We start from the raw sequence: 22,899 nt of genomic DNA, 5'->3' as shown, positions 1-22,899 counted from the left end.
CAGAAGGGTTCTGTTGAATTTTACACCTGAAATATCTGTAACATTTATTTGGCAGAAGAAAAAAAAATGTAAATCCTCAAGAATAGATAAATCAGCACAAATCTATTCCTAGTTTTGGAAAAGCCCAAATAACATTCATTGAATCATTCTACAAGAAACTAATAGATATTAAAGAGCGGTGAACATTAGACAGGTTAATATATGCTAGGTGTTCAGAACACTGGTTTGCACATAGCAAGATTACATAATATCTATTACGATTATTATTACTTGCCCACAGACAAGGATATAAGAAGGCAATAAAATTTAGTCCATGCCGTCATGACACTCATAGTCTAGAAAAGCCTGAAAACTTGACAGTATGTGGAAGGAACATGTTATTATTAACAGTAAAAATCCAGTACTGGTAAGTATGCAATGACAAAGTAAATCCACCTGCTGTCCATATCTCACTGTAAATGGGCATAAACATTTAGATAAACTTTAAGTCCTGTCAAAACATTCATATCTTTTAACCCAGTTGTCCTATTTTTGGAAAAGTACTTTAAAGCAATTATAATATTATATAATATGGGAGGAAAATCTAGAAGCATTAAGGAATTCAAAAGCTTGGCTTCTATAACATAAAAAAAGGAAGCAAAAAATGTCTGACAATAAAGATATGGATGAATAAATTCTGAAGGAATATACATAATTAAAGGGTGTAAATATGAAAATTATAAATGTATTTTAAAATATTTAAAAATATTATTTTAAAAATGAAAAGTTTCTATTTCAAACAGAACTAAATAAAAACAAGAACAAATAGAAACATAAAACTTACAATAAAGTCAAATTATAGGTGATTTTCCTTGACCCAACTCCTTTTGAAAAATTATCATACTTTAAACATTTTTCTAATTAGATGTAAGGGAAAATATTTTAAGTGGAGTTAGTTTTTCAGGACTCTAAATACATCAAATATTTCAAAACATGATCATTTTGTCCCAGAAAGTATGCTGATATTAGTGTAGTCAAAATGGACAGTAGTGACACTAATAAAAGGGAAAAAATAATTGACATAATGATTAGAATTAATGAAGTAACTGAGTGCAAATAAGAAGACTTAATCATCCACTGTATTTGAGCACATTTTAAGCTCTGGATGCAGTTATGTCTGAAAGGTTTATTTTGACCTCAAACATGCCCATGTGCACAAAAGCTGCATTCAAGAGGCAGACTCCTGGGGTGTTTGCTTTTCTGTCCATAGGAGATCAGGGTGAGGCAAAAGCTTGGAATGGAAGTTGTGCTTTTTTGTTTTCTAAAAGAATAATATCCCTAGCTTTCCCGTACTAAAGAAACCTCTAAGCCAGTTTCTCAACCTCAGCTCTACGAACATTTCTTTGCTGTGGGGCTGTCCTGTGTATTTCGGATGCTGAGCAGTATCCCTGGTCTCTACCCACCAAATGCCAGGAACATCCACCCCCCTAATTGAGACAATTAAAAATGTCCGCAGGTATTTCCAAAGGTTCCTTGGGCATCAAAATCGCCCCCAGTTGACAACCATTGCTGTAAACCAATGTTTGTTTACTCATTTTTAAAATCACACGATGCTTGCCAACAGCTAAGGGAGGTGAGATGGTCTCATGACTATAATTTGTACTTCCTGAAATTTTTGCCTACTGATGTTTTTAATAAAGAGCTCCAATTTGACACTAAGGAACAAAAAATGCTTGCTCGTTCAAATAAGAAAGCCACTTTAAGAATGGACTTTTATCCAAAAGTTCAAATAAAGATGAATCTTACAACTCCAATTTCATTTCATTTTATTCTATTTTATTTACTTTTTGAAGCAATGGAAAGGTATTCTATTAGTAACTACAGTAAGGGTGCTAAGCGGTTGTAATAAATGTTCCTAAAGGCCCTAGTATTTTTTTTCCCCAATATTTCTAGCTTTAGAGACTCCTGATGCAATTTCACTTAATTCTTGCATGTCTGCAATGATATTCCTTGGTAGCTTTTGTTTTAAAGCCCCATTACCTTAACCTTGAGATACCAATTATGCCTGTGTATCCGTTTAACCTGAATGTCAATTCAATTCAACTCAAATATTTATTGAGTACCTAGCTTGTAGAAAATTAGGTCAAGTGTTTAATAAAGTCACACAGGTCTCATAATAAATGTAAACTCCTGATGACCCTTGGAATACCACCAGGGTCCACTGGACACAATTTTACATTTTAAGTTTCATTTTGAGCAGTTGTATCTACTTCTAAGGGTCAGTAATTCTAATTTTTACACTTTCTTAAAATATTTTTTTCTTAAAATATTTTTTTCAAATGGAATAAAACTCATTCTATCTTGTAATTACCATATCACTCAACTGGAATTTTTTTTGATGCTTAAGACTTTTTTTTCTGCAATTTTCTTATTTTTATCATCCCAAGAATTATTTCATCATTACTCACTAATTATTTCCCACTGTGTTAAGGAAGACCAGATAACATGAAAATAAAAGAATGAAGGAATTGCCTAGAAGGATGATGCAAGAGGGGAATTGTCACAGTTTTATTACTGTGTTCCCCAAATACTGCATCATCTTTCAAGAAGGAATAAAATAAATCTAGAGACATTCCCTGAATACAAGTGAAAATCAAAAATTTTCATTTTCCACATTGGCAAATACGAGAAAATTGACAGGAGATATTTCACAATTATTAAACAAACCAGAAGATGACTAAAATTGATCACATAAGCGAAACCTCAGACCATGAGCCTTCAGATGATGATGTCCTAGATGAATTTTCTCGAGCTCAAGAACTGCAAAGTGAGCAATGCATTTTTAAGAACAAAAAGAAAATATGGTATTCTCATCCAGTTAGTCATTGGATGACATCATTCAGTATTTTGCAACAAAAGCAGAAACTATTGCTAAAATTGCTAAAAACATGTGTGACAGTATTCTTTCCTCCTTTGTGATGTATGTGCAACAAATTTTATGATGTTTGTGAAGCAGAATATTTTTGATATACTTTATAAGCAGACAAATACCAAATGCAGGAGTATCTAAAAAGCAATGAGAAGTAAAGAACAAATGTAAAATGAATTAAAAAAGGACTGGATTAATGATTCTCATGGGTGTTTATAAATCCAAACTTGAAAATATTTTGCAATTATGGACAGAAGATAGTTGTTTTCTCTTCAACGAAATTATGAGCTCTTAAAGTTTTTGAAGTACTGATTTTTTTTTTTACAATTATCAAGGGAAAATGCAAGTGCAAGAAAACAACCACGAAGTACGAGGCTAGAGCTGAACAGAGATGTATTTGAACCTGGAATCAGTATTTGTAAGGTGGTTACAGTTCGGGTTCATGCATGGCAGATGAGCTGCTAGTTTTATTCAAAAGATACTGCCCATTTCAGAAATCCTTACCTTGAAAACCAGGAAAAGATGAAATAAAAATCTGGCTTAACTGTATTTATTTATTAATTTATTTTGATGTGGACCATTTTTAAAGTCTTTATTGAATTTGTTACAATATTGCTTCTGTTTTATGTTTTGGTTTTTTGGCCGCGGGGCATGTGGGATCTTAGCTCCCTGACCAGGGATTGAACCCGCACCCTCTGCATTGGAAGGTGAAGTCTTAACCACTGGACTGCCAGGCAAGTCCCTGGCTTAACTGTATTTAAATTTTAATTTAAATTAAGATATTTACTATATTAATTCTTATTAAAATTTCTAAATGAAGTTATTTCTTACCATCCCTTTATTCTTGTTTTTGTAAATCATCTGTAAAGTAATTTAAAAATATAAAAACTATAATAATAAAAAGGGCCCACTGTACCCAGAGAGTCAGTGATAGTGGACTGGCTTTTCAAGTACAGTGCAGGGCAAGGCAATCGCCAGAACTGATTCAGCTGACTGGGCTCAGTGAGCATCACAAGGTATTACATGTTCCCATGTGCACACACATGCATGTACACACACATGCACACACACTACTGAGGAAACCTTTATCAACTAAAGAAAACTCTCCTGAGCTACAAAATACAGCCTTTAAAGAAGCGCATGGTGAGATGTGGTCACAAGCAATCACTCATCTGGATCTATCTTAATGACTTTTATTTTAATTAAAAAGAAAAATATATCATCTAATTATCCAGGAAGATATATCAGGTTACCTGTGAGCACATTCTCACTAATGCCTGCAACTCTAAAAACAAGAAACTGTATCCTTAAGAGATTCTGTTTTGAAAAAAATGTAAGGGCATACTCCCTAGAGGCAATGTGTTGTTATAAAAGAATTAGAGGGTCTTCCTTTAAGTCATTTGCGCTACAAATTCATCATCCTCTGTGGATTATGTGGTTTCAGTCAGATTTTGCAGTTCCAGGTGGGGAAGAACTCACCCTCCAGGCCCTCACTCCCAAGGTTAGACTGGATATGTGATTGGTCTTTACACGTTAGTTTTCCAATGAATTTTCCCATGGAAAAATTCTTACCCAAGGTGGCTGGAATCTGTATACTATTAACATAAGTAAGCTGCATTACTGATCACTTAACTAGGTATTTTGAGGTGGCCTGAGAACTTAATCACTACAATACCGGAGAAATAAATACTGAGTTATTTACAAATAAATTTTGGGAACAGTGACTGATTTGTTTCTACTCAATCTTTTAGAAGACTTACCTCTTCTTCAATGAGGTCATAAAACAGAGTCATCCTATAAAGAATGTTTCTCTAAATGCCTCATTACCAATAGGAAAACACTCATCTCCTTCCAAAAGCAATCTCATTACCTACCAATCAACAAAGTGCATTAAGCTGTGGATCAAATTTCATTTTAGAGGAGCAGAGTTCCCCTTTCTTTTCCCCTCTTCAAGAAGTGTCATATGGTGTCCCCTAAGGACCTCTCAAGCAGGATGTGTTAAATAAATTCTTACTCTGATTCTACATTTCCAGTGTCACAAGACAGGCTTGTTCCTGGAACCAGGCAGCCACCAGCGGCAGGAGCCAGCTTGTGTGTGGGTCAGTGATGCAATACCTCTCTCGCTCTGCTTTGCCAGATGAGAAAGAAGGCATACATGCCTGCAAGGCTAACAGAAAAACACGTTCCAAAATGAAGTGATGCAAGTGACCTGATATCCTAATTACATTAAGTTCAAAACAATTCTTTTACTTTTTTTTTCCAGTTCTAATTTGTCTTTCTTTTTTTTTTAAATTTTATTTTGAAAACTGAAATATAGTTGATTTACAATGTTGTGTTAGTTTCTAGTGTACAGCAAAGTGATTGCTATATATATGTATATTCTTTTTCATATTCTTTTCTATTATTACAAGATACTGAATATCATTCCCTGTGCTATACAGTAGGACCTTGTTGTTTATCTATTGATATTTTATACACAGTTGTTTGCATTTGCTAATCCCAAATTATCCCTCTCTCCCCTTTCCCCTTTGGTAACCGTAAGTTTGTTTTCTATGTCTGTGAGTCTGTTTCTGTTTTGTAAATAAGTTTATTTGTAACATAATTTAGATTCCACATGTAAGTGATATCATATGATATCCGTCATTCTATATCTAACTTACTCCACTAAGTATGATAATCTCTGGGCCCACCCATTTTGCTGCAAATGGCATTATTTCATTCTTTTTTTATAACTGAGTAAAATTCTATTGTGTGTATATATTTATGTATATATATATCCACATATGTATATATATGTGGATATATACACACACACACACACACACACACACACACACACACACACACACACCACATCTTCTTTATCCAGTCATCTGTTGAGGGACATTTAGGTTGCTCCCATGTCTTGGCTATTGTAAATAGTGCTTCAGTGAACACTGGGGTGCATGCATCTTTTCAAATTAGAGTTTTCTCTGGATATATACCCAGGAGTGGGACTGCTGGATTGTATGGTAGTTTTAGTTTTAGTTTTTAAAGGAACCTCCATACTGTTTTTCAGAGTGGCTGCACTAGTTTACATTCCAACCAACAGTGTAGGAGGGTTTCCTTTTATCCACACTCTCTCCAGCATTTATTGTAGACTTTTTAATGATGGCCATTCTGACTGGTGTGAGGTGATACGTTATTGTAGTTTTGATTTGCATTTCTCTGATAATTATCAATGTTGAGTATCTTTTCATGTGCCTGTTAGCCCTCTGTATGTCTTTGAATCTTAAAAAAATCAAGTTACAAAAAAAATAAAAATTCCTAGTTCAACCTTAGAATGTATTACTGGGTGTATAAACCTTTCGTCTGAATGGAAAATAAAGAGTGATTAGAAATTTTAAGTATCTAGAGCTACAATGACCAAATGACCAACACCACTAGCTACATGTGACTACTGGGCACATGAAATGTGACAAATGACAATGAGATGGTCTGTAGGTGTAAAATAAGTGCTAACTTTGAGGACCTTGTATAAAAGAAACAAACGAAAAAGACTGTGAAGTATCTCATAGATAACTATTTCATATTGGTTACATGTTGAAATAATATTTTGAATATATTGGATTAAATAAAATGTTATTAAAATTAATTCACAAGTTTCTTTTTACTATTTTGACAGTGGCTATTAGAAAGTGTAAGAAGTACATTATGTGGCTCATATTATATTTCTATGGGCTAGATCTGAGCTAAAACACAAGAGATTCTGTAACATCCATTTATGGACCACAAAATCATTACCAAAAGCTATGAAAATTTTTTTAAAAATAAGCAATTCAATTTGGCTAATATTTCTTAAAGACCAATGTGCAAAATATATCTGTACATAATTTGCAGCTTGAATCCTAGCAGATAAAAGGAGAAATGATGACAATTAATTGGAAGAGAAATTGCAGTATAAATAAAAGAATACAAAGGATGAGCAAGGGTAGGAGAAGAAAGAGTATTTCAAGGGGAAGTCAGAGAAGACTTGTAAAGGAGGTATCTTTTGGGGGGAGAATTAAAAAATACATAGGATTTGGGCTTCCCTGGTGGCACAGTGGACACGGGTTCAAGCCCTGGTCCGGGAAGATCCCACATGCAGCGGAGCAACTAAGCCCGTGAACCACAACTACTGAGCCTGCACTCTAGAGCCCACGAGCCACAACTACTGAGCCCGAGTGCCTAGAGCCTGTGCTCCACAACAAGAGAAGCCACTGCAATGAGAAGCTCACGCACCGTAATGACGAGTAGCCCCCGCTCGCCGCAACTAGAGAAAGGCCGCAGGCAGCAACGAAGATCCAACGCAGCCAAAAAAAAAAAAAGTCAAAGTTATCTAGCAGTAACTCTAATACACTGCCTATTAAAAAAGAATACATAGGATTTTACACGTCCTGATAAGATGTAGCAACTTAGAGTTGACAAATGTCTTTGCGGTACATTAACACCATTTGACAAAAAAGAAATACATTTTCAAAAGGGGCAGAGAAGTGAAAACAAAAGCTCAGAGAAAGAAATGGCCAAGGGTTTGGGGGTTTCATTTAAGGCAAATGAAACCCCCACATTTTAGTGTAAGGCTAAAATGCAGGCTGGAGCCAAGTAATAAGAGTACTAAATGCCCTTCTGGGGAATTTACACTTTTCTATAGACAGCAAGAACCATCACTGTTTCCCAGCAAGTGTAAATAGGATTGAAAACGCAGAATAGAAACATTACTAAGGCGTGGAGTATTCCTGGGAAAAGAGTAAACAAAGGCTTGTGGGGCAAGAAGAATGAATTCCAAGGGATGGGAATAGAAGTTAAGGTCCTATAAGAACACAAGAAAGTACAAGGGTAACAGAAGAAAATAAGGCATTGATGTAGTAAGGAGTGATCAGCGAAGTTAGTCTAGTAGGAGGTAAATGATGGTCTGAACTCAGGAAGTGGCAGTTCAGGAAAACAGCATCGTTGCCGGTAGAGGTGAAGGAGCAAATGACAAGGGAGACTGAAAATAAAAGAATGGCTATGTGGATGGCAAATAAACATATGAAAAGATACTCCACATCATATATCACCAGGGAAATGCAAATTAAGACAATGAGATACCACTACACACCTATTAGAATGGCCAAAATCCAGCACACGGATGACACCAAATGCTGGCAAGGGTGTGGAGCAACAGAAGCTCTCATTCATTGCTGGTGGGAAGGTAGAATGGTACAGCCACTTGTTAGACAGTTTGTTGGTTTCTTATAAAACTAAACAGACTCTTACCATGTGATCCAGCAACTGAGCTCCTTAATATTTACCCAAAGGAGTTGAAAACTTAGAGTCACACAAAAACCTGCACACAGGTGTTTATTCATAATTGCCAAAACTTGGAAGCAACAAAGGTGTCCTTCAGTAGGTGAATGGATAAATAAACTGTGTAGACCCAGACAATGGAATATTACTCCTCACTAAAAAGAAATGAGCTATCAATCCATGAAAAGACATGGGGGAATCTTAAATGCTTATTAGTAAGTGGAAGAACACAACAAGAAAGGGCTACATACTGTACAATTTCAACTATATGATATTCCAGAAAAGGTTAAACTATGACAACAATAAAAAAAATCAGTGGTTGTCAGGGTTTGGGAGGTTGGGAGAAATGAATAGGTGGAACACAGAGGATTTTTAGTGAAAATACTCTGTATGACACTTAAAATGATAGATGCATGTCATCACACATTTGTCCAAACCCATTTGTACAATATCAGAAGTGAACCCTAAAGTGAACTATGGACTTTGGGTGATAATGATGGGTCAATGCAGGTTCACTGATTGTTAACACATGTACCACTCTGGTGGCAAAACTGATGATGGGGGAAGCTATGCACGTGTGGGGGCAGGGGGTATACAGGAAATCTCTGTACCTTCTGTTCAATTTTGCTGTAAACCTAAAATTATTCTAAAAAATAATCTTGAATAAATTTTTAAAAATCCAAGACAGGAAGTGGAGCTGATCAAGTATGTAGATGTAACATAATCATAAAAGGGAGGATGGGCAACCAAGAGATGGAGGAAGGTAGAAAGAGATGTTGAGGTAGAGGAGAAAATTCATTAATTTATTCAACAAACATGTACCAAGCACCTACCCAATCGCGGGTACCACGATGCAGAAATTCACAATGGATGACCGATGACTGTGAAGGGGTCATTTGAGGAGCATGAAGGAGAGTGATGCTAAGAACCAAGGAGAATGGAGTTGGCTTGGATCAATTGCTATGTGGAAGGTGATAGGTCATCAAATAGTGATAATTCGGTGTATCTAGTAACATTAAGATCCCAGCTGATGTTACAGCATGAATAAGAAATGGAATTAACTGGTGGGGTTATATGACATGATACATCAACCTTAGAAAACTAAGAAGCAGTTAAAGGGAGAAATTAATTTTTCCCAAATATGGAGGACTGATGAAAATATCTTCAGAAAATGTGAAGGGTATCAATAAGTCCAGGATATTCAAATGAATATGTAAAAACGGTTATCCATTGGGTCCATCCTGGTCAGAAAGAACCAAAAAAAGAAAGAGGATAATGGACTAAAAGTCTGAATTGGGGAGGTGATTATTATGAGGGAAGGGTGAAATCAGTAGGACATAATTAGTGTTGTAGGTCTAAGATCAGAAGATCATATTTAGAGAGTACTGTCAAATCTGGAAACCCTGTAGGTGCAGCATTTCTTAGTGATGACAGAGTTCAAGGGATGACTGTGTTGCAGACAGCAGAGATGGCACATAAATGAAGGTGACTAGGAAAAGCCAGCTACATTTCAACTGAATGTCAATTTGAACAGTGATATAACTGAAAACAGAAATAGGCAAGGTGACCATATGACCTGGTTTTGTCTAAGTCCTTTAGTTAAGACTGTGGTCCTAGTGTCAAATTTGGTTTGAATAACAAATTGTGTAGTTGCCCGAATAATAGGTAATGCAATAAATTAAAAGGAAAAAAAGTGTTAAAGAACAGTATACTAGTGCCCTACAGTTTGGTGATTGTAACAAAGAAGGCATATAGTAGTCGCATAACCAGAGAGATGGGTATAAAAAAAGGTACAGTTACTGACTGATGGTAATAAATAAATGAGGGACTTGAGGCCAGAATGGGAAGCCCTGTGGGTCTCTTACCAGGAATGGTGAGACGGGGTGTAGGAAAAGAAAGGGCCATTGAGAACTATTTCATAAGATATGATGTTAGTAATGCTTTCAGTTAGGTCAGTAAGTTGGAAGGAGTGTAGGAGGAAAAGATCAAAACACATTGAAATCTATTCCCAATAAAAAGTAGGTTTTAAAAGACACAAAAGATATGTTAATTGTGGAGGAGGGCCTGACAAAAGTCTGTCACTCTCAGGTAAAGCACAAATACCCATTTTTAATTATAAAAGTCCCTCATATATAAATCATCATGAATGGCGGGTCACTAACCTTGATACAGGGTTACAAGTACACAGCTAGCTCCATATGATTTTAACAGCAGTCATGGAGCTTTCTTGTTTTACTCACCATTATTTGGGTTGTTTACTAAGTACGGAGTCAATTCAGTAACAAGTGATCAAGTATCCAACAGACCGGAATAAAGAAAATGGCTGAACAACCTCAAATTTCCTTTTTAATACTGATTGCATTGGCATCATGTAGTAAGACCCCTGGTGACAAGACAAGAATCAGTTCAAGAAGTCACCCTTAAACTTTCAAATCCAGATATGACTGAGGAATAATAGGAAAAAGCTATAAAAATAATAATAAGTAAGCAACTCCAACTTTTAGACAAATTGGCAATTAAACCCAAACCAATGGACATTTCTACACCTGGCACATGGAACACAGGTGAGGGGACCAGCCATGGACCAGAATGCAATGCTCAGAAGATTTCCCACTGGCCAGTCCTACTCTCACTGATGTTTCCTGCCACGGGAGAAGAAGAATTTATACTAACTTCATCTCTTAGAAACATAAAGAAATATTGTAAGCATACAGTTAACTTATGCCTTATTTCTTTCTCCCGATCTTTAGAATTTGTTTAGCTTTATGCTTGCTACATTAAACTCAATTTTTCTAAACCGTGTAAAGAGGAAACACAAAAGAGCTTAACAAACAAGAGAGTCATGATAAAACTGGGCAAGAGCCACCAGAGAAGTCTGCATTATTAACTGATAAGAAATGAAAACTAGGGTACCTCAGTGTACATAGATTCTTATATATTTGTAAAATAGATTGTACTTCTGTAAAATTATTTTTAAAATTCTACAAAATGTTATTAAAAAATCTGTGCCTGACTATATAAAAATCAGAAAACTTTATATTAATTATTATAAGTCTTAAGTTCATATTTAATGTTTTATTTGGAAATCTGTAACACTAGGGAACATCTGAGAAAATACTGAAGGAAAAAGTGAAGTGATATGTCATCATCACCTTTGGGGGATGAGATAGGATGAAACTGATGGCTGAACCAGATGGCCTTTCTAACCAAAAGTTGCTGATTTTATAATTTTATGATCTGACTATAAATGTTTGCCTTCAATTAAAAAAAGAGTCTATAAGTTATGGAATTAAGATTCCAAAGAAAAAAATATGAAAATATATTTCTTAAAAATCACAAAACCAGACAAAGAACATTTTTTTAAACATCTTTAATGGAATATAATTGCTTTACAATGGTGTTATAGTTTCTGCTTTATAACAAAGTGAATCAGCTATATACATACATATATCCCCATATCTCCTCTCTCTTGTGTCTACCTCCCAACCCTCGTATCCCACCCCTCTAGGTGGACACAAAGCACCTGTGCTATGCGGCTGCTTCCCACTAGCTATCTATTTTATATTTGGTTGTGTATATATGTCCATGCCACTCTCTCACTTCATCCCAGATGAACTTTCCCCCTCCCCGTGTCCTCAACTGAATTCTCTACATCTGCGTCTTTATTCCTGCCCTGTCCCTAGGTTCTTCAGAACCATTTTTTTTTTTAATAGTCCATATATATTTGTGTGAGCATATGGTATTTGTTTTTCTCTTTCTGACTTACTTCACTCTGTATGACAGACTCTAGGTCCATCCACCTCACTACAAATAACTCAATTTAGTTTCTTTTTATGGCTGAGTAAAATTCCATTGTATACATGTGCCACATCTTCTTTATCGAGTCATCTGTCGATGGACACTTAGGTTGCTTCCATGTCCTGGCTATTGTAAATAGAGCTGAAATGAACGCTGTGGTACATGACGTTCTGAGTTATGGTTTTCTCAGGGTATATGCCCAGTAGTGGGTTTCCTGGGTTGTATGGTAATTCTATTTCTAGTTTTTAAGGAACCTCCATACTGTTCTCCATAGTGACTGTATCAGTTTACATTCCCACCAACAGTGCAAGAGGGTTCCCTTTTCTCCACACCCTCTCCAGCACTTATTGTTTGTAGATATTTTGATGTTGGCCATTCTGACCAGTGTGAGGTGATACCTCATAGTAGTTTTGATTTGTATTTCTGTAATGATTAGTGATGTTGAGCATCCTTTCACGTGTTTGTTGGCAATCTGTATATCTCCTTTGAAGAAATGTCTATTTAGGTCTCCTGCCCATTTTTGGATTGGGTTGTTTGTTTGTTTGGTATTGAGCTGCATGAGCTGTTTGTAAATTGTGGAGATTAATCCTTTGTCAGTTGCTTCATTTGCAAATATTTTCTCCCATTCTGACGGTTGTCTTTTCATCCTATTTATGGTTTCCTTTGCTGTGCAAAACCTTTTAAGTTTCATTAGGTCCCATTTGTTTATTTTTGTTTTTATTTCCATTTCTCTAGGAGGTGGGTCAAAAAGGATCTTGCTGTGATTTATGTCACACAGTGTTCTGCCCATGTTTTCCTCTAGGAGTTTTATAGTGTCTGGCCTTACATTTAGGTCTTTCATCCATTTTGAGTTTATTTTTGTGTATGGTGTTAGGGAGTGTTCTACTTTCATTGTTTTACACGTAGCTGTCCAGTTTTCCCAGCATGATTTATTGAAGAGGCTGTCTTTTCTCCATTGTATATTCTTGCCTCCTTTATCAAAAATAAGGTGACCATATGTGCGTGCGTTAATCTCTAGGCTTTCTATCCTGGTCCATTGATCTATATTTCTGTTTTTGTGCCAGTACCATACTGTCTTGATTACTGTAGCTTTGTAGTAGAGTTTGAAGTCAGGAAGCCTGATTCCTCCAGATCCATTTTTCTTTCTCAAGATTGCTTTGGCTACTGGGGGTCATTTGTGTTTCCATACAAATTTTGAAATTTTTTGTTCTAGTTCTCTGAAAAATGCCATTGGTAGTTTGATAGGGCTTGCACTGAATCAGTAGATTGCTTTGGGTAGTAGAGTCATTTTCACAATGTTGATTCTTCCAATCCAAAAACATGGTATATCTCTCCATCTGTTTGTATCATCTTTAATTTCTTTCATCAGTGTCTTGTAGTTTTCTGCATACAAGTCTTTTGTCTTCTTAGGTAGGTTTATTCCTACGTATTTTATCCTTTTTGTTGCAATGATATATGGGAGTGTTTCCTTAATTTCTCTTTCAGATTTCTCATCATTAGTGTATAGAAATGCAACAGATTTCTGTGCATTAATTTTGTATACTGCTATTCTACCAAATTCATTGATTAGCTCTAGTAGTTTTCTGGTAGCATGTTTAGGATTCTCTATGTATAGTATCATGTCATCTGCAAAGAGGGACAGTTTTACTTCTTTTCTGATTTGGATTTCTCTTATTTCTTTTTCTTCTCTGATTGCTGTGGTTAAAAATTCCAAAACCATGTTGAATGATAGTGGTGAGAGTGGGCAACCTTGTCTTGTTCTTGATCTTAGTGCAAATGGTTTCAGTTTCTCACCATTGAGAAGGATGTTGGCTGTGGGTTTGTCATATATGGCCTTTATTATATTGAGGTAAGTTCCCTCTATGCATACGTTCTGGAGGGTTTTTATCATAAATGGGTGTTCAAATTTTGTCAAAAGCTTTTTCTGAAGCTATTGAGATGATCATATGGTTTTTCTCTTTCAGTTAGTTAATATAGTTTATCACATTGATTGATTTATGTATATTGAAGAATTCTTGCATTCCCGGGATAAACCCCACTTGATCATGGTGTATGATCCTTTTAATGTGCGTTTGGATTCTATTTGCTAGTATTCTGTTGAGGAATTTTACGTCTATGTTCATCACAGATATTGGCCTGTAGTTTTCTTTTTCTGTGACATCTTTGTCTGGTTTTGGTATCAGGGTGATGGTGGCCTCGTAGAATGAGTTTGGGAGTGTTCCTCCCTCTTTTGGAAGAGTTTGAGAAGGATAGGTGTTAGCTCTTCTCTAAATGTTTGATAGAATTCGCCTGTGAAGCCATCCGGTCCTAGGCTTTTGTTTGTTGGAAGAATTTTAATCACAGTCTCAATTTCAGTGTTTGTGATTGGTCTGTTTATATGTTCTATTTCTTCCTGGTTCAGTCTCGGAAGGTTGTGCTTTTCTAAGAATTTGTCCACTTCCCCCAGGTTGTCCATTTTATTGGCATATAGTTGCTTGTAGTAATCTTGCATGATCCTTTGTATTTCTGCAGGTTCCATTGTTACTTCTCCTTTTTCATTTCTAATTCTATTGATTTGAGTCTTCTCCCTTTTTTTCTTGATGAGTCTGGCTAATGGTTTATCAATTTTGTTTATCTTTTCCAAGAACCAGCTTTTAGTTTTATTGATCTTTGCTATCATTTCCTTCATTTCTTTTTCATTTATTTCTGAGCTGATCTTCATGATTTCTTTCCTTCTGCTAATTTTGGGGGTTTTTCTTCTTCTTTCTCCAATTGCTTTAGGTATAAGGTTAGGTTGTTTATTAGAGATTTTTCTTGTTTCTTGAGGTAGGATTGTATTGCTACAAACCACCCTCTTAGAACTGCTTTTGCTGCATCCCATAGGTTTTGGGTCATCATGTTTTCATTGTCATTTGTCTCTAGGTATTTTTTGATATCCTCTTTGATTTCTTCAGTGATCTCTTGGTTATTTAGCAGTGTATTGTTTAGTCTCCATGTGTTTGTAGTTTTTACAGATTTTTTCCTGTAATTGATATCTAGTCTCACAGCACTGTGGTCGGAAAAGATACTTGATATGATTTCAATTTCTTAAATTTACCAAGGCTTGATTTGTGACCCAAGATATGATCTAACCTGGAGAATGTTACGTGAGCCCTTGAGAAGAATGTGTATTCTGTTGTTTTTGGATGGAATGTCCAATAAATATCAATTAAGTCCATCTTGTTTAATGTATCATTTAAAGCTGTGTTTCCTTATTTATTTACATTTTGGATGATATGTCCATTGGTGAAAGTGGGGTGTTAAAGTTCCCTACTATGATTGTTACTGTTGATTTCCCCTTTTATGGCCGTTAGCATTTGCCATATGTATTGAGGTGCTCCTGTGTTGGGTGCATAAATATCTACAATTGTTATTTCTTCTTCTTGGATTGATCCCTTGATTATTATATAGTGTCCTTCTTTCTCTATTGTAATAGTCTTTATTTTAAAGTCTATTTTGTCTAATATGGGAATTGCTACTCCAGCTTTCTTTTGATTTCCATTTGCATGGAATATCTTTTTCCATCCCCTCACTTTCAGTCTGTATGTGTCCCTACGTCTGAAGTGGGTCTCTTCTAGACAGTATATATATATGGGCCTTGTTTTTGTATCCATTCAGCCAGTCTATGTCTTTTGGTTGGAGCATTTAATCCATTTACATTTAAGGTAATTAACGCTATGTATGTTCCTATTACCAGTTTTTAATTGTTTGGGGCTTATTATTGTAGGGCTTTTCCTTCTCTTGTATTTCCTGCCTAGAGAAGTTCCTTTAGCATTCATTGTAAAGCAGGTTTGGTGGTGCTGAATTCTCTTAGCTTTTGCTTCTCTGTAAAAGTTTTAATTTCTCCATCGAATCTGAATGAGATCCTTGCTGGATAGTGGAATCTTGGTTGTAGGTTTTTCCCTTTCATTACTTTAAATATGTCCTGCCACTCCCTTCTAGCTTGCAGAGCTTCTGCTGAAAGATCCGCTGCTAACCTTATGGGGATTCTCTTGTATGTTATTTGTTGCCTTTCCCTTGCTGCTTTTAATATTTTTTCTTTGTATTTAATTTTTGATGGTTTGATTAATATGTGTCTTGGTGTGTTTCTCCTGGGATTTATCCTGTGTGGTACTCTTTGCACTTCCTGCACTTGATCATATTAGAGAAGTTTTCTACTATAATCTCTTCAAGTGTTTTCTCAGTCCCTTTCTTTTTCTCTTCTTCTTCTGGGACACCTATAATTTGAATGTTGGTGCATTTAATGTTGTCCCAGAGGTCTCTGAGACTGTCCTCAACTCTTTTCATTCTTTTTTCTTTATTCTGCTCTGCAGTAGTTATTTCCACTGTTTTATCTCCAGGTCACCTATCCGTTTTCTGTCTCAGTTATCCTGCTACTGATTGCTTCTAGAGAATTTTTCATTTCATTTATTGTGTTGTTCATGATTGTTTGTTTACTCTTTAGTTCTTCTAGGTCCTTGTTAAATGTTTCTTGTATTTTCTCCATTCTATTTCCAAGATTTTGGATCATATTTACTACCATTACTCTGAATTCTTTTTCAGGTAGGCTGCCTATTTCCTCTTCATTTTTTGGTCTTATAGGTTTTTACCTTGCTCCTTCATCTGCTGTGTATTTCTCAGTCTTCTCATTTCGCTTAACTTACTGTGTTCGGGGTCTCCTTTTTGCAGGCTACAGGTTCGTAGTTCACATTGTTTTTGGTGTCTGTCCTCAGTGTGTAAGTCTGATTCATTGGGTTGTGTTGTTTTTCTGGTGGAGGGGACTGGTGCCTGTGTTCTGGTGGATGAGGCTGGATAGTGTCTTTCTGGCATGCAGAATAGCTTCCAGTGGTATGTTTTGGGGTGTCTGTGACCTTATTATGATTTTACGCAGCCTCTCTCTGGGTGGGGTTGTGTTCTGTCTTGCTAGTTGTTTGCCATATGATGTTGAGCACTGTAGCTTGCTGGTCATTGAGTGGAACTGGGTCTTAGCATTGAGATGGAGATCTCTGAGAGAGGTTTCACTGTTTGATATTATGTGCAGCCGATTATGTGCAGCCAGTAGGTCTCTGGTGGACCAATGTCATGAACTTGCCTCTCCCACCTTAGAGGCTCAGGCCTGACACCCAGCCAGAGCACCAAGACCCTGTCAGTCACACGGCTCAGAAGAAAAGGGAGAAAAAAGAATAAAGAAAGAAAGAAAAAAGTAAAATAAAGTAAATAAAGTTCTTTAAAAAAAAAATTATTAAACATTAAAAAAACAGGTAAGAAAGAAGAGAGCAACCAAACTAAGAAACAAATCCACCAATGATAACAAGGGCTAAAAACTATACTTAAAAAAAAAAAAAGAAAAGAAAACGGACAGACAGAAACCTAGGACAAATGGTAAAAGCAAAGCTGTACAGACAAAATCATAAAAAAAGCATACACATACACGCTTGCAAAAAGAGAAAAAGAAAAAAATATATATATAAAATAAAAAGGAAGAGGGCAACCAAATCAATAGAGAAATCTACCGATGATAATAAGCTCTAAATACTAAACTAAGATAAACATAAAACCAGAAACAAATTAGATGCAGAAAGTAAATCCCGTTTATAGTTGCTCCCAAAGTCCACTGCCTCAGTTTTGGGATGATTCGTTGTCTGTTCAGGTATTCCACAGATTCAGGGTACATCAAGTTGATTGTGGAGATTTAATCTGCTGCTCCTGAGGCTGCTGGGAGAGATTTCCCTTTCTCTTCTTTGTTCACACAGCTCCTGGGGTTCAGCTTTGGATTTGGCCCTGCCTCTGCGTGCAGGTCGCCTGAGGGCGTCTGTTCTCCGCCCAGACAGGGTGGGGTTACAGGATCAGCTGATTAGTGGGTCTGGCTCACTCAGGCCGGGGGGAGGGAGGGGTACAGAATGCAGGGTGAGCCTGCAGTGGCAGAGGCTGGCATGATGTTGCACCAGCCCGAGGCATGCCATGTGTTCTTCCAGGGAAGTTGTCCCTGGATCATGGGACTCTGGCAGTGGCGGGCTGCACGGGCTCCCGGGAAGGGAGGTGTGGAGAGTGACCTGTGCTTGCACACAGGCTTCTTGGTGGCTGTAGCAGCAGCCTTAGCATCTCATGCCCATCTCTGGGGTCCGCGCTGACAGCCGCGGCTCGCACCCGTTTGTGGAGCTTGTTTAGGCGGTGCTCTGAGTCCCCTCTCCTCGTGCACCCCAAAACAATGGTCTCTTGCCTCTTACGCATTTCCAGACTTTTTCTTGGGATCCCTCCCAGCTAGCTGTGGCGCACTATCCCTCTTCAGGCTGAGTTCACGCAGCCAACCCCAGTCCTCTCCCTGGGATCTGACCTCCGAAGCCCGAGCCTCAGCTCCCAGCTCCCACCTGCCCAGGTGCCTGGGCAGACAAGCATTTCTGGCTGGTGAGTGCTGGTTGGCACCAATCCTCTGTGCAGGAATCTCTCTGCTTTGCCCCTGCACCCCTGTTTTTGTGTCTCCTCCGTGGCTCCGAAACTTCCCCCCCACCCACCCCCTGTCTCTGCCAGTGAAGGGGCTTCCTAGTGTGTGGAAACGTTTCCTCCTTCACAGCTCCCTCCCCGAGCTGCAGGTCCTGTCCCTATTCTTTTGTCTCTGTTTTTTCTTTTTTCTTTTGCCCTACCCAGGTATGTGGCGAGTTTCTTGCCTTTTGGGAGGTGTGAGGTCTTCTGCCAGCATTCAGTAGGTGTTCTCTAGGAGTTGTTTCACAGGTAGATGTATTTCTGATGTATTTGTGGGACGGAAGGTGATCTCCACGTCTTACTCCTCTGCCATCTTGAAGGTCCCTCCCAGTTAAAGAACTTTAGCAAATGTTTAAGTTTGTCTCTGAGTTCATTTATATAGGAAAAGATGACAAAACACAAAAACCCCACAAAAACAAAAAACAAAAACCCACAATAACAGAAACAAAACCAAACCTTTCTTAACAAAAATTCAGTTTTAGCTAATGAGTGATGAAATGATTCCTAAATCCCCCCTGCAAATTTCTAAATTACAGACCAAAACAAAATGCCATGTCGTTCACCCAGATCTCAATTCTCTGTAGTACTACTACCAGTGACCTATTATAATATCAGTGGAATTTTGATCCCAACTCTTGAGAGTAAAATAAAATAGTTAAAATTAACTCAGTGATGGCTGATCAATTATACTAAAATTAAATGGTAGGTCATAACCAGAACAGAACCTCATGGTTAGATTTTTTTTCCATAAAAACAAAATCTGATAGGAGTGGGCAGAGATTATTTAAATGAGAAACAGAAAGATAGACAGATTTATAGAAGAAATAAAACTATGTGCTAGATGTTCTGGCACCTACAAAAGACCAAACTTAAAGGCCACCTTACCTCCCATCTGCATAGTCTGTATCTGCTCCACCCCACCAGACATCCGAGTCATCCTCCTCTGCATCTGCTGAGTCAATATTGTCACTTTCGTCGGCCAGTGGGCAACAAACAAACTCCACCCCTCTGAACTTGTCAATTCCACAGGGCAGCAGCATGCCATAGTCATGCAAGTTGGTACTCTTCTCACTACAGGTCTACAAAAGGTAAGGAGAAAACGGTGAGAGTACTGGAATAGATGTGCTTCACTGTAGGAAAATCTCAATCATAACAACACACAGGCCCAGCATATCAAGAACCAATTTCACAATGGAAAGAATCATTTGCTTTTCGAGGGGATTTACAACAGAGTTTCTTTAGCACAGGCTTTTTTGGTACCCTTAATTTTTAACTTTGTTACTTATTTAATAAGGATATGTTGTTATACTATAGAAATTAATTAAAAAATAGGAATAGAAACTAATTGGGAGCTAAGATGTAGAAGAGGCTGCATTGTGAATAGTTATCAGAGAATCAGTGCTTTCTGGCTTCATTAGCATATCAGGAAGTAGTGATAGTTTCACGTATATCCCCCCAACCCACTTCTACCTCCCTTATGTATGGAAGCCTCTCTCACTCAGACCTATCGCATTCTAGAAATTCTAACTTTCTTGGCTCACTTCCAAAATAACAATCCTGGGAAGAGAAGAAATTATCCTCTGCTATGAATCAGAACTTAAAGTCAGTAGAGATTTCTCCTTCAATATCCTTTTGCTTTCCTGGGATTTGCTAAATTCCCACACATTTAAATTAACATAAAGCTTTGAAAGCATCCAGCGGTGACAGATGATAATTCAACACACATAGGTAAACAATGAAATTTTACAAGTGTATTTTGACCTCATAGGAATTAGAGTCATTTTGTTTCTTAGCAACAACAAAAAAAAGTTTTTAAACTCAAGAAGAAATGAAAAATGACGTTATCAGATGGGTACTGGGCTTTAAATTACTTAGTTTGTTTTCTTAATATCTGCTCTTAAACATTTTTATATAAAGACAAGGTCACTTGCCAGCAAATTAAAACATATTATTTTAAAAAAGGCAAAATTAATGCTGAATCATAAGTGGTGTTTTCTGCCTAATAGCGTTAAGGCTATGATGCAATGTTTAAATGAAGGTAGATCAGGGTTTTTCAACTTCAGTATCATTGACATTTTGGACCAGATCATTCTTCAGGGCAAGGGGAGAGGAAAAGCTGTCCTGTTCACTGAAGAATGTTTAGCAGAAGCTCTGGTCTCTGGCCACCAATGCCAGTAGTACCACCCCTTAAGGCAATAATGTCTCCAGACATTGGCTCATGTTTCTGGGAAGGGATGTGGAGTAAAACTGACCCCATTCGAGAACCACTGAGCTAGATAAAGTAGGCTAATTCTAGGAGACTGATCGCATTACAAAAAAACTATACAAATTTACTAGAAAAACCTCATAATATATCAAAGGGACAAAGCAGTTTTGAAGGTAGTAATATCAAAAAGTGACATTTGGGGAATTCCCTGGCGGTCCAGTGGTTAGGACTCTGCGCTTCCACTGCTGAGGGCTCGGGTTTGATTCCTGGTGGGGGAACTAAAATCCCACCAGCCACGTGGCACGGCCCCCCCTCAAAAAAGGTGACATTTTATGCTAATTTTTTTATGTCTCTTATCAGCTTTGCCAAAAGCAGGGGTTAGCAAAGCTTAGAATTGGTGCCATAGACTCATCTACTATGGATCAATGAAGGTGGCAGCATGGCATGGTGAACACAAAATTGGGTGGCACAACTTAGAAACTGAGCTTTCTAACTGTAGCTTTCAGGTTGGTACAGGACAAGCTATTGTTCTACCACTGTATTCCCAAACAGATAATAGAGAAAAAGGTTAAATCCTGAAAACTTGGTATATGACAAAAGAAAACAAGAGATAAATTAAAAAGAAATTTTAAAGGTATGTTTTAAGGTTTATAGGGAGTATAAAATTGTAGTTTCTAAATTATAAAACATGGCATAGACATAACAAATCTAACTAAATACAAAATACTCATGGACGGTTTTTTAAATAATAATAACTTATTTATCAACACATCTGTTGCCTCAAGATATCCTCTTAAAATATTCATGAAGTCTTTTATTTTTAACAATAATAATTTAAAAAACATATTTATCAACACAGCTGTTGCCTCCAAATACCCTCTAAAATGTCACTGTGCATAGTTCCTAGGAAGTCTTCACTTTAAAAGTAGAAAGAATGAATGGGTTGGTACCTCTTTGGCAACGGTGTGCCAGTGAAGGTGGGTTTCACAAACATCCATCCTCTCCTGGTGTAAGAATTTGCACTTGTCGGGAACGAGGAGGGCATCGCTTACAAACTCACCAACTGCAAGAAAGGAAAACAGCTTCATGTCATCCCGTCTGCATCCCAAGGGTCTTATCCCAGTGACAGTAACAAGGAAAGATGGGCTGAAAGAACTTCAGAGAGGTTATACGGCTTTTAGAATGGTGAAGTAATCAATCCAGGAAAGACTAGTACGTTTAGAATGTTGAGTCCTGCTTCCTTAAACAGCCAAGTTCCTTGTCACATTACCTTGATGGTTAAAATACTTCCTACATGTCTTAAGTGAAACTTTAACTTAACTAGTATGAATCTCTGACTGCAAATTAATCATACAAAAAATTGCCATTCTATTGCAACAAGGATTAAAAAATGACAGATTGACACTGCCTAGGCAATCACTGGGAAGAATCAAAATAAATGATTGTCCACTCCTCTTTCTTGGACATTTTAATCTCTTTGTAAGCTAATAGAAAATTAAGCATTTTTCTACTTCCTAAACAAACAAAATCTATATATATACATATGTGTATTATTATTATTTTTAATATATGCTTAGTGTTTTTATTTTATTTTATTTTTGATCATCAAGAAATTTAATTAAAGTAATGGTTACTTTTCAAGTGTATGGAATCACAGAGGAAAACAGAGAAATTCAACTAGATCCATAAAATTTTACTTCTTAAAAAAATATCTAGGGCTTCCCTGGTGGCGCAGTGGTCGAGGGTCCGCCTGCCTATGCAGGGGACGCAGGTTCGTGTCCCGGTCCAGGAGGATCCCACATGCCGCGGAGCGGCTGGGCCCATGAGCCATGGACACTGAGCCTGTGCGTCCGGAGCCTGTGCTCCGCAACGGGAGAGGCCACAACAGTGAGAGGCCCGCATACCGCAAAAAAATAAATAAATAAATACATAAAAAAATATATATATATATATCTGAAGCAAATACACATATGTGTATTATATGTCTATATACAATACACATATATACACATACACAGAGAGTTTAATTCAATTAAATTATGAAAACTCCTTAGACTTTTGCTATATATATTTTTAAAATTGTATATCATGCAAACTATTTTTAGCATTGCTGGTACTTCAGATATAAAGATATTATTGATACATAAAGTCCTATAAGAATTCACATTCTCATAAGGGTGAAAGTTGGATAATTACAACATAATGT

At 37.0% G+C, this 22,899-nt stretch overlaps 1 protein-coding gene across 2 annotated transcripts in view; it reads right to left on the bottom strand.

The window, feature by feature from the left end:
* APP (amyloid beta precursor protein) overlaps positions 1-22,899 on the bottom strand; it is a 277,963-nt gene that overhangs the window by 143,292 nt on the left and 111,772 nt on the right. For both annotated transcript variants that reach the window (XM_029213882.1, XM_029213881.1), the window contains exons 4-5: positions 21,644-21,756; positions 19,373-19,566 (exon numbers count right to left, since the gene is read on the bottom strand). In XM_029213882.1, coding sequence (XP_029069715.1) covers positions 19,373-19,566; positions 21,644-21,756 — 307 coding nt within the window. The remainder of the gene's footprint in view (positions 1-19,372; positions 19,567-21,643; positions 21,757-22,899) is intronic.

The sequence above is a fragment of the Monodon monoceros genome, unplaced genomic scaffold (assembly GCF_005190385.1).
Source record: "Monodon monoceros isolate NGI ecotype Baffin Bay Population unplaced genomic scaffold, NGI_Narwhal_1 Super_Scaffold_11, whole genome shotgun sequence".
Lineage (NCBI taxonomy): Eukaryota > Metazoa > Chordata > Mammalia > Artiodactyla > Monodontidae > Monodon > Monodon monoceros.
Note: the sequence above shows the minus strand (reverse complement) of the source record. Positions and strands in the feature narration are given on the sequence as shown.